Here is a 19,577-nt window from a genome sequence, read left to right on the forward strand (position 1 = left end):
AGGATAACACCCACAAGATAAAATCCAACTTTTCACTTCTAACAATGTCCTGGTGAAATACTGAACTTTTTAGGTCAAAGCTTTGCAGACTCTCTTGCTTAAATTGTCAGAAGAAGAAATTCCAGGAACAAGGTGTTGACTTGAGATGAATCTGCATCCCTAGGAATAAAGGATCCTATCTGAATAAAAAATTGTTAGCCATTTGAATCAGCGTGTTTTTCATGATCAAAATAAGCTTTATCTCAAGAAAAGGTTCTCCTATCTGACCTCCCTGGAAACAACCAAGTTCTTTCTCAAAGAATTCTAAAATAATTCTCTCCAAAATACATTTATAATGGCTTCTAACTTGCTCCTGCATTCCTTACATGAGAGTCTTACCAAAGACAATGATGTCACACAGAAATGCATACAGTACAGCCGCTGGGAATGTGCATCGTATCATTACTTTAAAAAAAATATACTAAACCTACAAATTTTTCCACTTATTTGCAGCAGAACTGCAAAGGAAAGAGATTGGACAGTGTTAATTTCGTAACTTCTATTCTCTTTGATGTTCTTTTAATCATTTTTTGTCCCCTCTGGGTACTACTACAGTCATTTGCAATGAGGAAGGTGTGCTTAATTAACTGAGTATAAAGACACTCCCTTATGATCAGTTACAGTCATCTGCTAATGTTCAATAAGTGCAAAACTCTTTCAGATTTTTTCTTCTGAATGGCAGAAGTAAAAATAAATTCAATTAAATTAAATCTCCTTTTCTAACTTTCATCAATTCATGCCCATGCTGAACTAGGTCAGGGTGGCAATTTGTGCCTCACCAATTTTAAAGACACTGGAAAAAGTGTTTTCTTCATCCCTACAATATCTTCGTGTTTTTTGCCCTATGTGAACCATGTGGATCATACAGACAATAAATTACACATGCACACACTCCTTTCAGTTTAGAGTTTGCATGTATTTCTCACTGCAGTAAATATAAAAGTGACATTCTTCTAGCATGAATTTTAACACATTGATAAAGATTCTGCATTTACTGTTCACAGTTGTGCATATTATCAAATCATTACTTTAAGTGACATGACTGACACAGTAGAGTGAAATGCTGATGCCATATTTAATGTCTGATAACTAAAAAGTCTAATTTAAATAATCAATTCTCAATGCCATGTGTAAAAGACAACCTTAATTTGGTAGTATAACGTTATTCTGTCTGCTGTACACCTGCTTGTTCGCTAAATGAGGAATGAAAAATAGCAGCTTCTCAACCACATTAAACAGCATTACTTCCTACTTAGCATATCTGTTGAAATATATTTTAATTCAACTCTACATCAGCAGCATCACTAATTTCAGTGAGTAGGAGAGAGAATTCAAAAGCGTGACAACTAGTTTGATTTGCTTCTAGTAACAACTGATAAAATTAAAAGGACCACCACAGCATGTATTCACCTTGGAGTAAAAGTGTTTTCTCCAAACTCCAGTGAGTCAATATGACAGGTGAAACAAGACATGAAAATTCATCACAGCTGGATGTATTATCATGGTTTAATTGCCTAATTCCTGTGCACCTAAGTCTATAGCAGTCAACCTTTTGGTTGGACACCTCTAGTTACACACAGGTGCTCACGTGCCACAGCTTCCCCTACATCACGTGTAATCACACATTTGTCACATACGGACGCAGGACTGGCCATGTAATTCAACACGTCTCCCACAAAAAGGGGGACCACAGACTTCTTTGCAACGCCACAGAGGTTTACACAATCACACAATGGAAAGAAAACAGAAGCACACCAGGGAGGCCTACATCAATAACACAACTGTAACCTAAAAAACAAAGCATTTTTAGCATACTTTTCAGATACTATGCTTTACTAACAAGCATATGTTTTTATATCTTACTAATACTGAATGGAGCTAATGCTTAGCAAGAGCCAGTATGCAATGCTCTGCTACTGCTGAAGTTCAAGCAGCTGCACTTCAAATGCAGTAAAAGCCTCACGTGGATGGGATACAGGAGTTGCCTAATCCTTCCATGTTCTGGATGCTGAAGCACAAAGGGTAGGGAAGATTAGTCTAAAGCTGTAATCAGTTCAATGATAAATATTTGTGTTTATAAAAGACATCAGATGACAACTACCCTATGGCTTTGACTCAGATAATTTTCACGTTAGTCGTTAATTGTCAAAAATTATTAATCTGATAAAACCAGACTCAACTTTAAAAACTACAACCATTAGTTATGGACAATATTCACAATGCTGCAGTATGGAGAGGAATAAATGAATACCGCAAGTCATTAAGTGCCAGAGATTTCTGATAACATCAGATAACATCCACTGTATTTCAACATTTTCAATTCAACGGGTACTTCATCTCATTTAGGAGGCTAGTATTAAAAGCTTAGTTTAATAAATCAAATAATTTTATCATATCTGATTTTGGATTTTTCTTAAATTTTTTTTTAACTTAGAGTGCTATAAAGTTGACTGATCTCTTCTTGAGCCTTTAGCACAGAAAAATGTTGCAGCATCTCATTATGTTTCAATAATTCCTATTAATTACATTTCTTTTAAACTATTTTTGTAGAAGTTTTAAGACTGAAACTAGTTACCTTTTTTCACTGAAACTTAAGCATAGTTTTTACAGAGATCATTGGGCCGTCCTAGGACACTTAATACCCAAATTCCACTCCACACTTTGCCACATACCTTACATGTGACCTTGACAGTCAACTATTTTCTCTGACTCAGTACTACAGTGATAAAAGACATTTTTAAAGGTTGTAGTGGGGGTAGGGCTTAGTTGATTGAGGTTTTGCTTCAAAAATATCTGTCAATTATGCATAGAGCACTGCTGTGCCCTGCTTCCTAGGAGCAAGGAAGGCTCAAATTTGAGATGGGTAAGAACTGAAGTCTTGGAGGCTCCTGGGAGAAGGCTGAATATTCCTGTTCCCTGGGAGAAGGCTGAATATTCCTGTTCCCTGCATGCAAAGTTCAACAAAAGGGTCTATTTCTTCTTAACACTTTTTGGCCCTGGGAAGAGAAAAGGTGCACAGGGATAAGAAGGAATCAGAGCAGCAATATTAGAGTAAGAACAAACTGGAAAATCCTTCTCCCTCTGGTCACAGTAGACAATAGGAGGCTTCCAAGTTGCCTGAAGTAAAAGATTTTGAGAGTGATTAAGAGACAGAGACAGTTTTTGTCTGTTTGACAACCTTGTTGTCATGCAGGCTGGTGTTGCGTGGATTGAGGAATAGTGGGTCAGACGCAAGTATCTTTTTATTTTGTCAAAGATGGTTTTTCAAAGTCAAATGCTCACGCAAATCAATTATTACCTCTAACATTGCAAGTAGAGGAAAAAAGGCAGAGAGAAAAATATGAGGATGCTTTTCCCAAAAGACTACAGCTATTTCAATGCAGCATCACTAATTAAAAAGCAAATCAGCTTTCATTAATAGATTTATTTTTAAGGCAGGAGCACAAACAAGCAATGCAGGCATGACAGATGCAAGCTTGAGCTCCACTTGTTCCACCAGTAATAGGAGTTACAGAAAATGGACTTACCTATAAAATAAATGCATCAAAACATAAAAATTAACTTACTTGCATTACTGGGAATGTGATAATATGGAGTAAAAGATGCAGTTAAAATAAAGATGATATTTCAAAGGTTAAAATAAGTTAAGAACAGTTACATTGTCACAGGACTTGCTGACATGTACAAAAAAAGATACTTAAAAATTAAATTATGAATTTACTAAACAAGAACCATGTATGGACAGCCACAAACAAAGGCTCAGGAGAACCAAGAAGATAAGTCAAAAGGCTTGTGGAGATGGCCCTGTACCAGACAGAAAGAAGCACAAATCAGAATGAAGATTGTAATAGAAAAAAATCACTGGCAGGGTCAGTTAGCTGCTGTGACCGTTAGAGTCCCTGATGTAGGAACCAATCCAGATGTTTCAACTGAGAGTCCAAGAAGCATGAACTACCTCTAAAGGCAGCAACAACTGTAGGCAAGAAAGCCAGGAGTAGAGATTTCAGTAGTCCTGGCCAGGAGGAACAGCATAGGGCGAGTCAGGAGCAAGACTTGTACCTCAGTTTGCCACAGCTGCATTTTGGAGTTTGGCAAGTGCCACAGGGTATACACCTATAAATCAGCTCTTAGCTCCAATCATGCACAAGGCTGCAGCAGTAGCTTCCAACAGAAACAAAATTATATGTGGGGCCACGTACTTAAGATTTATTGCTTGCCTTCAGTTTTGGAAAAACTGAGAAAGATGTCTTCAAAACTAGAGAAGAGAAGATGAGGCTGTGTCTACTAAACAGGGACTTACTGATTACCTTTTCTCTCCTCATCTCTAACTATAATACCATATACAGTATATTAATATATAGTTATAAATAAATGGCAGATATGCAGGCTTGTTAGTTACCAAAGACATATACAATTGTGTATTTGGAGCTAACGGAGTTTGGAGAATCTATGGATCAAAACAACTGCTTTCTGCTAATTTCCCTTCTAGCTGATAAAGGTGTTGCAGGTGTCTAACCATGTTTATGTCACCAGGATACTGGGTCTAAGATTCTCAGGAATGGATATTTTAAAAACAACTTTAGATAATAACATCTTAGCCTCACACACAAATTCTCTGAAGGGTTTAAAACCTGATGTTATTAGTAAGACTTGGTCCTCCACACATGAATTAAAAAAGTCTGAAATCATTATGTGTGAATACATACATACCACTAAAATGCTAAACCTAATACTTTAGGAAGCAATATTTTTTGTTTGCTTAAACATACTGTCCCAAGACTCCTACATCTGCCAAGTGAGACATTCTTTATATTTCCACACACTTATAATATTCTGCTTACTCTTTATTTTAAATATTTAAGTGACAGCAAATAGCCTATTTGAAACCACAAAGAAAGGCAATGTCAAGCACAACACCCAAGGGGACAGCAATATGGGTGTCCATCAAAGTAATTTGGATTTTATTCTATTTACGACTCTTCATCTAAAACTAAGCCTGAGGGAACAAGCATTGTCTTTAGCTTGTAGATACGGAGAAAATTCAGAAATATAATTAGGCTGAAGATGTCTTATAGGAACCAAAACATAAGTAAATAATGGCTTTGATTCTGCATTCCTATAAAGTACTGTTTTACAGGAACTACCGTATAACATTCTTTGGAAAAAGAAAGATGTGTGATTATGTGGTTTTGTGTTTAGAATAACTGGCAACAAGCCAGAAAGGAATATCCATCAGCAGGCAATAATTTCCTCAAGAACAAAATTAAAAGGCAGGGGGCCTTTTGTCATACTGGGAGAGCATCAATGGCTTAATCCCACAGGTTAGCCCCAGAGAGCCGAGACTAATTTATTGCTACTGGAATATAATTGCTCAACTGTAAGGTTTTTTAAATGGATTTAGGGATCACATAACCAGTGATTCTGAACAAACACTGTCTAAAAGTCTGACTAAAAGTGAAATTCCTGAAGGGCCTCTAGCAAGAAGGGGCTGGCAGGGCAAGAAGGCTCATTAACACGGCTCAGATCAACCCTTAAAAATCAGCTGTAGCTCCACATAGACAACTCTGTCCAGAAGCAAAAACCAAAATAGGTGACAAACCACAATTACATAAGAAGTCAACAAACCCAGTATAGTGCAACAAAGCATGAAGATATTGTGTAGTAACGCATCTTATCTCCTCTGTAAGAAGAGAGGAGCACAAGCTCTCAGTTTTGCACGCTGGTGAAGGTCGGGGAGTTGTTAGCAATACGTGATTCAGTTCCCTTCTCTCTGCAATTTCTGTCCTCCCAGCTGAAGAAATCACTCTCTTGGGCTGAACAGGTACTTTTCACTCATAGTTTGAGAGCAGGTATTTCACTGAAAGCCCCAGGCAGGCTGATTCAGTTTTAAACTGGTAGGAACTCAAATCATCATGCTAGGTTTTAATAATTACTGCTATGAATTAAGGCTAGCCTTTGCTGCTGGCCTGGCAAGAGAGTCTACTAAATACATACAATCAATTTTCATTAATATTATTGAACAGGGAAAAAAAGAATTTTAATTGTCCAGTGGGTTGGTTATGGTAGAAGGGTTGTTTTCCTCCAGCTTCCCGATGTTTTCTGTCTTTTTTTCCAGGTTCCTTTTTATTAATAATCCATCTGGACTTCAAAAAGCTTGAACTAGCAGTACATCAGGACCCCACACCCAGCTACTCAAAGAAATATTTCTAATGTGCCCTTAAGTTTCGGAAGTGTTGCTGAACACTGCTGTTAGATGGTAAAGATAGCCACAGGAATACATGCAGCAAAATTTGAAAGGGAAATGCTGCTGCTGCAGTTCCCTCCACAGCTCCTGTTTTAAAAGACAGGTATCACAGGATTTAGAGGAGCGACGCATTAGCAAGCCCAATTATGCGTGTACACCTATCCTCCTCAAAGACAAGCTCACTGGGCCTTGATACGATCAAGAAAAAGTGCAGTTGTGTGAATTATGAAGTCTTCTCAGCAGGGAACAATTACAGCTACAATGACTACAGCGTATTAGATCTTGAGCTATACAGCGCTGCAGCCTTGGAGTAGTCTTACAAATCTAAAGCAGCACAAAGAACTTCAAAAGCCAGTCTTAGCTTATCCCAAACCTCAGAGAGCCAAATGTAAAAATATCCACCCAGGGAAATGAAACACAAACCCATTGTTTTAACAAGCACATTCAGCACATGAAGCTCTGCTTAGGAAACTGAGCAGTGAAGAAAGCTCAGAAATTTTAGTGTTCGAAAAGCAGGTCCCACGTTACCCACCTTCAGCCCTCACTGAGCACTCTGTGAGTGCCGCACTCACAGAGGCACTGGGGAGCTGGCACTGGAGGGAGACCCGGGGACCTCCTCTGTCCACACTAGCAAAATGTCCCAGTAAGTCATACATTACAAGGATGCTATCTTGCTGCATATACATCATGTATTTTTATTTTTTTTCTTTTTTAGTTTGGCCAAATATATGCAGTAAGGAAGAATTTTTCTCATTTTTTTTTTAGATGGTAGCCATTCTCAACTAACTTCATATATTGTATATGCCACTTTTCAGTGAAAGAACACAGAAAATTAATCAATCATCTACATTATAAAACTAGTTGATGTATAACCAAACTGGTCTTCTGAGTTTTCCAGCAAAGAAAGATATATTTTTTTCCATGAACTTCTCAATTTCAAGAAACTAAATACTGGAATAAAGCTCTCAGTATGACAAGTGACGATTTAAACACTTCCAAAGTAGGACAACAATGGGACTGATGTCAAAGTGCAAGACAAGTGTAACAAATATCATCTGGGTGATCTATACACACACGACACATTCTGCATGTCTGATTGGCTTTCATTTGATGTTAAAATAATTTGGCTGACTTCCCAGAAAGTAACTGGATCAAGTCTCTACCCATCTATCTTCCCATTAAATCCTGCTAATAAAGTCCCTCCTTCCTGTGTGATGATTCTCAGTATCTACCTTAGAAGGAAAAAAAAATTAAGAAGTGAGATCAGCTATGAAAATGCTTCATTAAAATAAGTGAGCAAAGAGATTGAGGAAGATCTTATATGGTCATATAAAAAGCAGTATATTCAGCTAATATAATTCATTGCAGTTCCCTCAAACTCAGTGACCCTACAATGACTTACCTCACTGAAGATCTAGCACTGACAGCCTAAAGCAAGTTTCCTGAGGGGTTTTAGGGCAGTATTGTCTTAAGATGTTTGAATGGAGGGGAGGGGTTACCAACACTGTAATGCTATTTACTTCTTATATATCCTGGCTCTGAATCAATTCTACAGACTTCACAAGTTCTTTTGTGGGAACATTCAAATATTTGCATTTTTAATTATTTTAAAAAAAAATATTTTAAAGTATAGTTCATATGGCAATCATTTTCCCTTTAGCAGATTCTGTGAAACAACTGACATGACATTTTACACAAAGTTACTGTTACTGCCTTGAATGCGTGCTCTTTTTGATTCTTACCTTCACATTTTCTGGATGAAGCCCTCCAGGGTGTTTGTCCATGTACTGACATAAATCAGTGTGCTAAAAGAAAGTCAGATGGAAAAAAGTGTATTAATATCTCTATGACTGCAGCCATAAATATCCTTCTACTTCGGAGTGGACAGAACAAATGGAAAATAAGGAGATTTTTTCAGCCATACATGCACACACATGGTCTTGTACCTTTACACTCAATTTTATTTAACAACCTTGGTAACTTGACTGATATCAGTAGTCACCAAATGTAATTTTTTTTCCCTAACATCCTGTATATGGTAAATTAATTACTTAAATTTTAGTATCTTTTTATACCTTGTAAAGACAATATCACCATCACCAGTATAAAGGTAATATCAGGAAGGAAGAGTAAGAACCTAAAGGGAGAACCCTCAAATGCTACTCTCATTATTCACATTAAAACATTGCCTTTTAAATATAATTTATGGTGATTCTAGATTAAGATGGCTTGATGGTTTAGAAAATAAATCTGAAAGGCATTGCATATCAGAGCACTGAATGATACTTTCCAGCTCAAAACGAAGCATATATTATGCACATGTACAGCTATTAATTACAGCTACTCTAGAAAACAGCTTCACTGAAAACTCAAAACTTTTATATTCCCTGCAAATATACCATAAAATGTCTTCAGAAAATAAGCAGGCTTGCAGTGTATAGATTAAAGTTATTTTTAATTAGTAAGTATTTATTGCTTTTACTATGGAAACACTGTTTTCTCTGATTTTTTTCTCTTGCATTTCTTCACTTTCCTACCAGTCAGCAGCACGCTTTCAGTGAAGTGGCACGTTGCTTCTCCAATTTGCTTGCACAACTCAGCTTCTGGAATTATGTTCAGAATAAACAAAGCAAAAATATGCACTAGATTAACCACCAAAAACTCAGAGACTGACTCTGCCTTCCACATCTGGTTTCTGAACACATCTGGCAAAAATCATGCAGCATTCCTTGAAAAGCTACTTGGCAATACCTGCCTCACATACAGCCCAACTAAATATAGGCAGTTTTCAAGGTGAGAGTTTTGGACAAAAGTTGCCTTCAACATAGCAGGATGGTTTCTCTGTGCAGCATTTCTGAGTCCAGGAGCCATTCTCTAGTGCTCTTTTGCAGAGTTACATGGATACATAGGAAGGTTCACATCTTCTAAGACTCAAAATTTGTGTGAGCCACAACTATTCTGTATAATCTTCTCTTCTGAAGTCATAAACTATAAAAACACACTGTGCATGTAGAATTAACATCGCAATGCCGTAAGATGCACTGTTTGATTAGGTTGTGCACTAGCACACCTTTTTTTTTCAGGAATTCTTACCCGCTTTCAAGAGAGCGAGTGCCCTGACTGCAGGAAATCGCTTGAGTCCCAAAAGGAACAATGTGAGTATCACAAGGGCAGAGGGCATGCTCAAACAGGCAAAGTACACTAAATACCATGCAACAGAGCTTCTTCCAAAACACAAGCTACACCAAGCAATACTTCAATTAATAGTTAAACATCAGTGAATGCATTTACAAAGAAAATTGAAAAATACATCTCTACTGGTGAATAGTTACTGTCAGTGAAGTTTATTCTGCATAAAGTCTATGTTTAGCTTAAAGACTTATTCCTAGTTTCTGTAAAATCTTCAGCCACTTCAGGTATGTATTCCACTTCTATTCCTCCAGTTAAGTTTTCTGGAACTGTATCAATAAGCCATGCCAAAAGTGGACCGGTCATCCTTCAGTATGCATCATCACATTACCTAGTTTTGTCTTGTTTTACTGTACCAACACCAAGGAAACACACTTGAAGAAAGCCATCTGCTAGCCTTGTCATTCATTTGGAAAAGCTGACAGCTTTTGAGTACTGACCCCAGCACAAGAGTCTGCTTCTGGCAAAACATCACCTGAAATACCATTACTACAGGTGATGGCTGGTGTCAGATAAGAAGTTTGGGGGATTGCCCCCATTTTAATGGGTTATATTACTGAAGAGAAATGTCAGCCTGGTGGATTAACATATTCTTTTTAACTAAAATACAAACCTTTGAATAGTGATAGCATCTGCAGTGCCTGGGAGAAGTTTAAAGAAAAGCCTGAAGTTCTGCTTTAGAAAGCCCGGCAGGGTGAACAGGGCAGTGCTGTCCCATCGCTACTGCGGTGCCTCCGACGCAGCCATCACGGCCCCCGAGCAGGTCACCTCCCTCGTGAGGACTGGCTGAAGGAGGAGGATTATTATTTCCCTGCAGTTCAGTCTGCCAGCCTTTGTGGGTGACAGATAACCTGCTAGGTAGGAAACTTACTGCCTCCTTCACCTTCTACTGATTTCTGTGATTTGCAACTAGTCGGCTGACAGAAACCAGACCAGAGGAAGACAAACACAATGCCACTTCTGAAGGTCCCATCCCTGAAGCCCCAGCAACCCAACTGCCCGCTAGCTGCACCCTTCTATTCACCAAAAGCTTTCTAAGAACATCCTCTTCAGAGTCACATCACTAAGAACAGCAACAAGTCATCTTTTTATTTTCAATATACTTGTAATGAATTGTGAGGATAACCCCAATTTCTTCCATGTATATTTCAGTTATTATTTGGAAGCATTTCCTCCACACATGATCATCAACGATGATCCTGTGTGTGTTATGCATCATTTGCCTCTTTTTCCTACCTCAAGGACCAGGGCAACTGGTAGCCTGATATAACCTTCTGCATCAGCAGTTCTGTCCTTCAAAAAAACTTCTGGTCACATCTACCTAAAATTCAATGAAAGCAGCAATTTCTACAGAATCCTGGAAACCTTAAAGAGTCAATTGTGCAGCAGTCTTCCGGCATCTATTTACACACACACACACATTATAGACACAGAGAAACCTCTACCAAATCTTCATTCAGACAGTGAACAGAAATGGAAAGTCTTTTCTGTTCAAATCTTTCAAGAATTGGCCCTCATAAAACTAAGTTAGAGCCCTTCTTATAAAAGCAACTAAACACTATGGTACCAACTGGGAAACCAACTTAGAAAGTTGCAGCACATTATTCCTCACTTTGAAAAAAAAAAAAAAAAAGAAGAAGGTGGTAGCGGTAAAGTAAAGGCAACATCAGCTGCTCTTCTTTTCCCAAGGCAGGGACTCAATGCACATTGAATTAAATATTAGTATAGCCAGGAAAGCTGACAGCGCTGCTGGGACAGCTATTTCTAAACCTGTTTTCCCTTTTGGCAGGCAAGTGTCTGCTCCAGTGCTTGTGTGCTCAACTGACACTGAAGACGACAACATGAATGCAAATTTCAGGAAAGCATTAAAAAAAGAAAACAGAGAGCAAACCAGCATGTTTTTAACAGCATTTCATGAAATTGGTACCATATACATGAACAGAGTCTTTTTCTTCATGCTGTATTTCGAGGTAGAAGGCAACATGCCTTCCCAAGTGGAATGCTGGCTGCAGCTACAGCATGCCATACTCCGACACTAGGGTCTTTGCTGTGGTTACCACCTTGATCTTATAAAATATATACCCTAAAGGAAAATTCAAGATAAAGTTACATATTGGCAATAACGTGAAACTATCCTGAAACAAGCTAGGAAGGCAAGAAACAAACCAACCAACCAACACATCTCTTGATCTTTTCTCCACCATCTCAGAGAGTGAGGACACCTCACAGGGAAGAAGGATACGCTGGGAATGCAGTACAGGGACTTCCAAGTAATTGCAAATACCGTCACACACATCCTGATCCCAGGTGGACCTGGCTAGACCAATTCTGTGTTGAGCTAGCTTTGAACAACTCCATCAGGCATACTGTTAACCCCCAACACACATAAATCACAACAAGCAATCCCATGCTGACAGAACATATGATATTTTAGCTTAAGTTCAAAATCCCATTAATTCCTGCTCTTAACACTCCATCAGTTTACGCACACATATATGAACAAATCATCTATTAGCACTCGTTTGTTCATAACAGCTACACAAAAACAATAAATAGAGATAAATCAAGTTTCCATAGTGAAGAACTCAAAAGCTAGAAAAGTCTAGAATTATCGGGGTTTATCCAATCTTTTTTTTGTTTGCCCAATAAATGTACATTATGATAACTTTTTAATGCATAGTGTGACCACATACTTTTTTTCCCCTCACAGGATTAGACATACTTACTGAACAGAATAGAAGGTACCTGATTACAGAACAGCTGTGGTGTTTTTTATGTTGGGGTATTTTTGCCATTCTCACACAGCTTGCAGTCTCTGGCTTATTTACTACTTTGAAGGCAGAAATATTAATCTCACAGGCTTTCCTACCCTGCTTATTGCTACGCTATTCACACGCTTCACAAACATAAAATAATGTCATAGCAATCCAGGGGAGATGTGGCATTATTCCCTTTTATCAGGCAGGGAACTGAAGCAAAGAGAAAAAAATCTTTAAGTATCACTGGTTTGGGCAACTCCATTTAAAGGAATTTAGTTTTGATTTTTCAGACTATTTCTCAGTATTTCGCCTTCTGTGATTTGACTGACTTCAGTTACAGCTGTGAGCGTATAATGCTTTTGCAAGGGAGACTGAGAATCTCATGCTGAATAGCAGAAGTCAGTCATATCTGAATTGCGATGACAGCAAATTGCGATGGTGATGACAATTCCCAATATAGCAGTGATGGAACCCAGTTGTCTAGAGCAGTATTACCTGCCTTATCTTGAAACAATACTTAGAATGAGGCAGGAACCCTAGAAGACACCCTAGTTCCAACATCCATAAGAAATGAGAAAAGTTCAACAACCCCCACACGCCTTCACCACCCAGTCCTCTGCAGAGCTGCAAATGGGCTCTTCCACAAGGATGGAAGAGGAAATTGCGTAGGCCATCTTGATCTTGGCGTCCTCTAATTTTAAGAACTTGACTTTGCCACCTCACTAACACAACATTTTCTGCAAAATCTGTTATGCTTTAAGTGAACAATTTGATCTCTCCTCCCACTACTGCCACCCCCAGAAACAATTTCCCTTCCTCCGGGGACGCAGTCTATAATATTTGAAGTGAAAGACTAAAGTCAAGTCTCCAAGACAAGAGGGGGAACCTTCAAAGACATAGTGCTTAAGTACTAATGACAATTTTTCTGAAGCCTATCACTTGACCAAATTTGGGGCAATTGTCAAAATATAGCTCAATGCTACCCACAGTACAAAGGCTACCCATTCTCCAAATTCCAAGCCCATGCTGTAAGGCTGGAATATTTACAACAAGGGTCCTCCAGCTACAAGTTTAAGATATCTTGGCCATTTTGGCTGAAAGTAAAAAATAAATATAGGCAATCTGAGGCACACTTTGGCATCTTATTTCTTCAAATAATTGTATTTTACCAAATCGTGCAAGAAGATCACTGCTCCAGGGCTGTGACTTGACTTCAGGGTTCTGGCACACACAGCTACACGTCCTTGAGAAGGCTCTGTCAAGTCTTTGTGCTACCTTCTCTCGGCATGTCAAAACATAAACCCTTTCCTCAGTGCACATCTCAAGTAACTAGACCTCCACCCCTGACCCTTCCTGGGGCCAATGGCACGAGTTCTGGTTAGACCAGAGACTGCACAATGCCTCCTAGGACAGGGAATAAAAAACTCATCCTTAGCTACGCTAGTTCAACCATTCCCTTGTTTCCAAACTGTACGTAGAAGCACATCAGACAATGCTCATTTTTGACCCAAACTTCAATGAATTTCAAGTATTTTCCTCCCCATCATGGAGACAACTATCACAACTCCTACAGGTACATGAAAATGAGGGAGAGATTAAGTTACTTATCCATCTAACTGTTCAGAGTCTAAATAAAAATCAACAAAGTTGTACAAGGATTAAGCAAAATCAAGCTTGGGTGAAGGAACAAGAAAAAAAAACAAACCATAGTATGAAAAAACCCCCCTCCAGACTCACATGAAGAAATGAATTGGGGTTTTACTTTAAACTTGTGGCAGTGTATAAATGAACGAAGGTCACTTCTACTCAGCAAGACTCTGGTTTATGTTAGTAGACACATGTGTGTTTGTGAGCATACTGTGTATAAGCATCTGCTGAACGGAGAAGAATCCAGGCTGATATTTATACAGCTGAAGCAAGGTTTATATACGCTGCATCATATTTCTGGAAGAGACAGAGTATGCAAACGGGGCGGGGGGAAGGGGAGAAAGACAAAAAAAAAAAAAAAGAGACAAATGCTGATGGTTCAGACTCCTCCCTTCTCCCCTTGAAGAAGGAATTCTCATTATGAATAGATGAGTAAACCACAAGCTACGAATGTCCTCAGACATTCTCTCAGTGCTTCGCTTTAACATCAACTATTCTGTTCAACTATCTTGCTCAGAAATCAGAGACTCTGCTACCGAACACAAACGTGTTCAGACAAAGGGCAGGACGTCTCCTTTCAAAGGCACGGCCGGTGACATGAAATGAGCTCTACTTTGCCAGCCCTTTTCCATAATAATAACGTGACTGTCATTCTCTTCTAATTAAATTAGTCACTTCTACTTCCCATGCAATACATTCTCTTTCCCTCCTCTTCCTCGGTCATGATAAATCTCCATGTGACTTAGCTGTCCCATAATTCTGCCTAATTGGTTTCAGCTGTCATTTTTGAAGCTGAAATGCACAGAGAGCCCGGGGCTTGTGAATGGAACAGGAAGCATTTCCAACCGCATTCCCATCATGTAAAACCAGCAATGTGAAAGAACCCTTCCATTAAAACAAAAACGGGAGTATTTGGCTGCCGGCGATGCCATCATGCAGCAGACAGATTGTGCTGCTCCACTGAGGCAGCGAGGCTGTTGCAAGCCATTCTTCTCTGTTCAAAGGAGAGCAGGCATTATTTATGCCCTAGCAGTTTCACTGGCTAAAATACTTTCCCTTTTGTCACTAACAAATTCTTAAACCGATAATATAATTTACCAATAAAAGCACAGGCAGTAGGAATAGCTGAAGTGACAGGAGAACAAAGACAAGTTAATTCTATTTAAATGGCATGTATTCTCCAACCTAAGCGCTCTGCAGATTACTGCACCACGGTTTAAACTAATTTGATGTTGCTGGTATTTTCAAAAGTGTCATAGACTCTCATTTTCAAGTATTTCTGTGGCTTTCCATAATTCAATCTTTTCCCCCTACAGGACAATGCAGTGTTAGCAATGCTAACAAAAAATACCTTACAAGCTACCTCTGGGTGATACCTAGCAACTTCCAGAAAAACAACAGAAGGCAACAGCACCAGCTGGGCTGAGCAGCAGGGGAAAGACATATATTAGGGATTCAAGAAAGAAAAAAACCACCCCACAAGACACCTTTAATGAAAACAACTTTGCTAACAGATGTTTCTAGTGCCTTGGATTTCTCTCACACTGTCAACAATGATAAATATACTTCAAAACACATGAACAATATTATATAGAAAAGGAGGTTGGGTGGTGGGGGTGTACATAATACATATACAAACCTACCTGAAAATCCCAGAGAGAAAAAGGAAGGCACAGTTGTCTGATTTTCGGTTGCTATTAGAAAATATGTATTTATTTATTGATTCAAAGTCTCTGTTCATTGCACAGAGAACAATCTGGTCTATGATGCTGATGAGTGAGACACACACTACTGCGGAAAGAATTGCTCAATGAACAAAGAGATATTCAACAAAATCCAGGTTCCCAAAGATGCTGGTTTATCCTCTTCCTTATTCTCTGGCCACCTCAATAATTGTATCATCAGCCTTGTTTTCTTAGTAAATCAGGTTAAAGAGACAGTAAACACTGAATTTAGTGAGATTATTATGTGTTGTTATTATTATTATTAACAAAAGAATGACATCTCAAAAATCAGTAGGAATTCCTGTTTAGTAGCAGCAGATCATCAGCTTGTGTAAACTGTGATGAACTTACAGTCCCCAAAGTCAACAGTGTTGGTACAATTTTTACAAGCTGAGCACGTTGTAATACATGTGCCCACAGAGATGCATGTGCACTTTTTGATTTGCTAAGTCATTAGGTTTCCACAGCATTGACCATTATATCCACTATATCCAAATATACAAAAAAAAAATATATATATATATATTTGAAGATACAAAAAGTTTCTCGTTAGAGCATGGCAGATCCACCATGAACTCCCGGTGAGAGTACTCACTCCAGGACCATGTGAGTGGAACACACACACAGCAGGGAGGCTGACAATCCACATACAGCCACACGACATCAAGTATCCTCACTTAAACTGGCACAGTACTGGCCGCGGATGGTATAGACGTATCTACACAAGCTGAGCTGACACAAGAGCCTTTGCTATGGTGGTGTGCTGGGCTACAAAACCCCACCATCTTCAGGGCAGGAAAAAACCAGCACACTTTCTCTAAAAGCTTCAGCATCCTATGGTAGACCTCCCTTCACACTGGCTGAGTGACTGTTTTCTGCCATGCCTCCTCATCCTAACTGTCCATGCATGATTGTAAGATTAATAAAAATTTTATAAGGAAAATTACAGTTCAGACTGCAAGGCGCTCAAAAGAAAAAATGATGCTTCCATGGATTATATCCTCTTTACTCAAAGTAGCAAAAACAAGAAAAAAATGAATAGGCCTTTTTAACTTTCAAGTGTTGGCTCTGTTTATTAATCAAGCTTGATTCTTGATTCCTCTTATTCACCATTCCTTAATTATTTACGATAAAACTATAAACATATTATAAAGATATCTGCAATTACTGATCTCTTCATTCTGACTCCAGGATTTTTATTATTATTATTTTGCCAGAATTACTCACCCCAAGTTTATGTTTTTAAAGATTTCATAGATGTATTTTTTTATAATTATGATTAAATTAGTACAAAGCTGCATACTGCTAGTTCAGGAATGAAAAATCTATTTTTAAGATTTAGAATTACGGCTATCATCACCCTCCAAACAGCCCATTTTTGGGTTGGTGTTTTGTTTGCTGTTTGGTTGGTTTCTTCCCAATCTGCACTGAATAAATCAGAGCTTCTCATTTTAAGAGGAATTAAACTGCAGTTACAACCCACATTATTAAAGAGCCCAAGAAAAAAAATTAATTCGACTGGATAAGCTCTAGTGCAAGTTGAGATACCGTCAGGTTTCACCTCAGAGGGACTTGGACAATGCTGGATTATTACTGAAATTAAAAGATAAGGAAAGCGTGGGATGCCACCAGAACATTACTGATGGTAGACGTGTTCAGAAATCTACAACACAGAAATAAACAATTACTAAAAAAAATATAAAATAATAATACTAAAACTAGAAGGATTTTTAAAAAAATTTTGTTTAAAGTAGTAAAATAAACTGACATTTTTTCTTCAGTTCCTGATACAGGAAAGTAACAGTGTATTAACTTCACTCAAAGACTACAAATATTCATATTTAACTGATAAAAATTAAGATGCAGAAAGATACACATAGAAAGGATCTCAAAAAGAAAATCAACTTACCTACACCTACTATCAACAACATGTCATTCTGATGATTATTTGTCTAAACTGTTTTTAAAGACTGCCAGTATTAGAGAAACCATCAGCCCGTAGTGGCTTCTTCAGTGCTTTACTATCGTTACCACTGAAGAAGCATTCCTGTAGTTTAATCTTTCTCTTCCTTTCGGCAATTTCAGATTTTTTTGTCTTCTTCACCATTGACACAGAAATGGGTCACCATCTTTCTCTGTGGTGTATTTAAAGGTTTGTAACCATCTCATCCTCTTTTTCCCCCAACTCTAAACTGCCCTACTTACTTTGATGTTTCCTCAGAAGCCTTTATCCTAGACGTTTGCTCATTCTTGTTTTTCCCCCCCTCAGGTCTCCAGTTGATTCATGTTTTCCATGAGTGTACAAATTTACTATTTTGGGTGGTGGCCTTACCTATACTGAGTAGAGTGTTATCACTGGCAAATGCATCTTACTACATGTATGTGTTTTTGAAGGACTACAATGACGTTTGAAACTTTTATCTGTAACTTAGGGAAAAACTAATTGCGATCTGTCAGTAGATAGAATACCTCAGGTGATTTCCAGTGTTCCATCTGTCAGCTCAACTCTGGATGTTTTCTATACTTTGATTTTGTTGTTGTTGGAGTTTTTTTAATGTTTACTCTGAATACACTTATTGATACTTAATAAAAAGAAGAATAAATAGTAAATGCTAATTATTAAATGGTGCAAAGCAGACTGCAAATCTAACCAATATTTGATAAAGTTCTAAAAAAACATTAGTAAATTGTACAAAGAATAGACATTCAGATAAAGACAGCCTCCCAATCTGTTGGATTGTAAATCTTGATTAATCTTATTAACACATCTATTCATCAGTATGCACCCTCCATATGAAGTCTATACAACCTTTGTGAGATCCTGCAAAGTCAGGATGATGAGGCAAACTGCATAGCATCCTTCCTCGTCCTGCTAGACCTGTGTAAACTTCTTAGGCTGGCAGGAGTATTTTTATTTACATTTAAATATAATTTTTCCATTCCTTCTTTCCTGCTGATTCCCATGTCTGGCACAGTCTTTACCTCTCAGCAAAGCACCAAGCAATTTCCTTCTGAAATCCCTTCTGAATCTCTACCTCCCAAAGCAGACTTTGTTCTCATTTCCAACCTATACTTGGACACCAGCAGCTCCTGTCTCTGATCTGCTCATTAAAACTTGAAAAAGAAGGCTTTCCCAAAAGCAGTATTCCCTTAGCGCCTCTTCTCAATAGTAGGGGATTTCCCACGACAAACTCAAAATCTCAGGTTTTGAAACTTCAGCTCTGTGACTTTTAATTCCAATAAACAGTATATATCTCAATTTCCAATCAGCATTGAAATGAGAAACTCACACCTATTTTTTTCTAACAGGAAATGGGAGAAAAACGTGTCTAATGAACTTTATTAAGCCAACTCATTGTATAACAACCTATTTTAGCTGCTGTAATGAAGCAATGAGAATTAAACTTTCTTCTTTAATGGAAAGTAATTTTCAAGAAAGAAAAACATACACAAAAATTAAAACAGGCGAGGTAATTGAAAATGCTTAGTTTTAAATTACACTATTAGATTAGTCTGGACCTTTTTCACTGTTGAGGCAGAAATAATATTACTCATTACTCATACTTCCAATTATAAATGTATCTGTTCTTGTTTCAAATCTAGTTCATAAATATTGAAAGTGTAATGCAGAGTACTGCTATACAAGCTCACTTTTATATGCCAGGAATAGGACAAGTTGCTGGTTCATTTATTGATAATAATATACTTACATAGTTATGCATAATACTAAAAAACTCATTATCATTCTACCAAGCCTGTAGCAATATGTGTTGGTTAGGATTGCCTTTCAGCAATTAAGCGTTTCTAAATACAATCATCTTCCTTTTAAATAAACAAGTGAAAAAAGAAATGGTAGCAGCTGACGATAATTTTAGAACAAACATGTGAACCCATCTTCAAAGATCTCTCAATATGTCTAAGATTTCACCTGCAAAATTCATCATTTCCTTGGGCAAAGCTGACTATATCAGTGAC

At 38.0% G+C, this 19,577-nt stretch overlaps 1 protein-coding gene across 5 annotated transcripts in view; it reads right to left on the reverse strand.

Annotated features, from left to right (window-relative positions):
* The window catches only part of CDK14 (cyclin dependent kinase 14), a 320,956-nt gene that overhangs the window by 162,946 nt on the left and 138,433 nt on the right, over positions 1-19,577 (reverse strand). For all 5 annotated transcript variants that reach the window (XR_012834151.1, XM_075746221.1, XM_075746218.1 and 2 more), the window contains one exon: positions 8,026-8,088. Coding sequence is in view for 4 of the 5 variants with exons in the window: in XM_075746221.1 (XP_075602336.1) it covers positions 8,026-8,088 (63 nt within the window). In the remaining variant the exon portion in view is untranslated. The remainder of the gene's footprint in view (positions 1-8,025; positions 8,089-19,577) is intronic.

This window comes from Balearica regulorum, chromosome 2 (assembly GCF_011004875.1).
Source record: "Balearica regulorum gibbericeps isolate bBalReg1 chromosome 2, bBalReg1.pri, whole genome shotgun sequence".
Lineage (NCBI taxonomy): Eukaryota > Metazoa > Chordata > Aves > Gruiformes > Gruidae > Balearica > Balearica regulorum.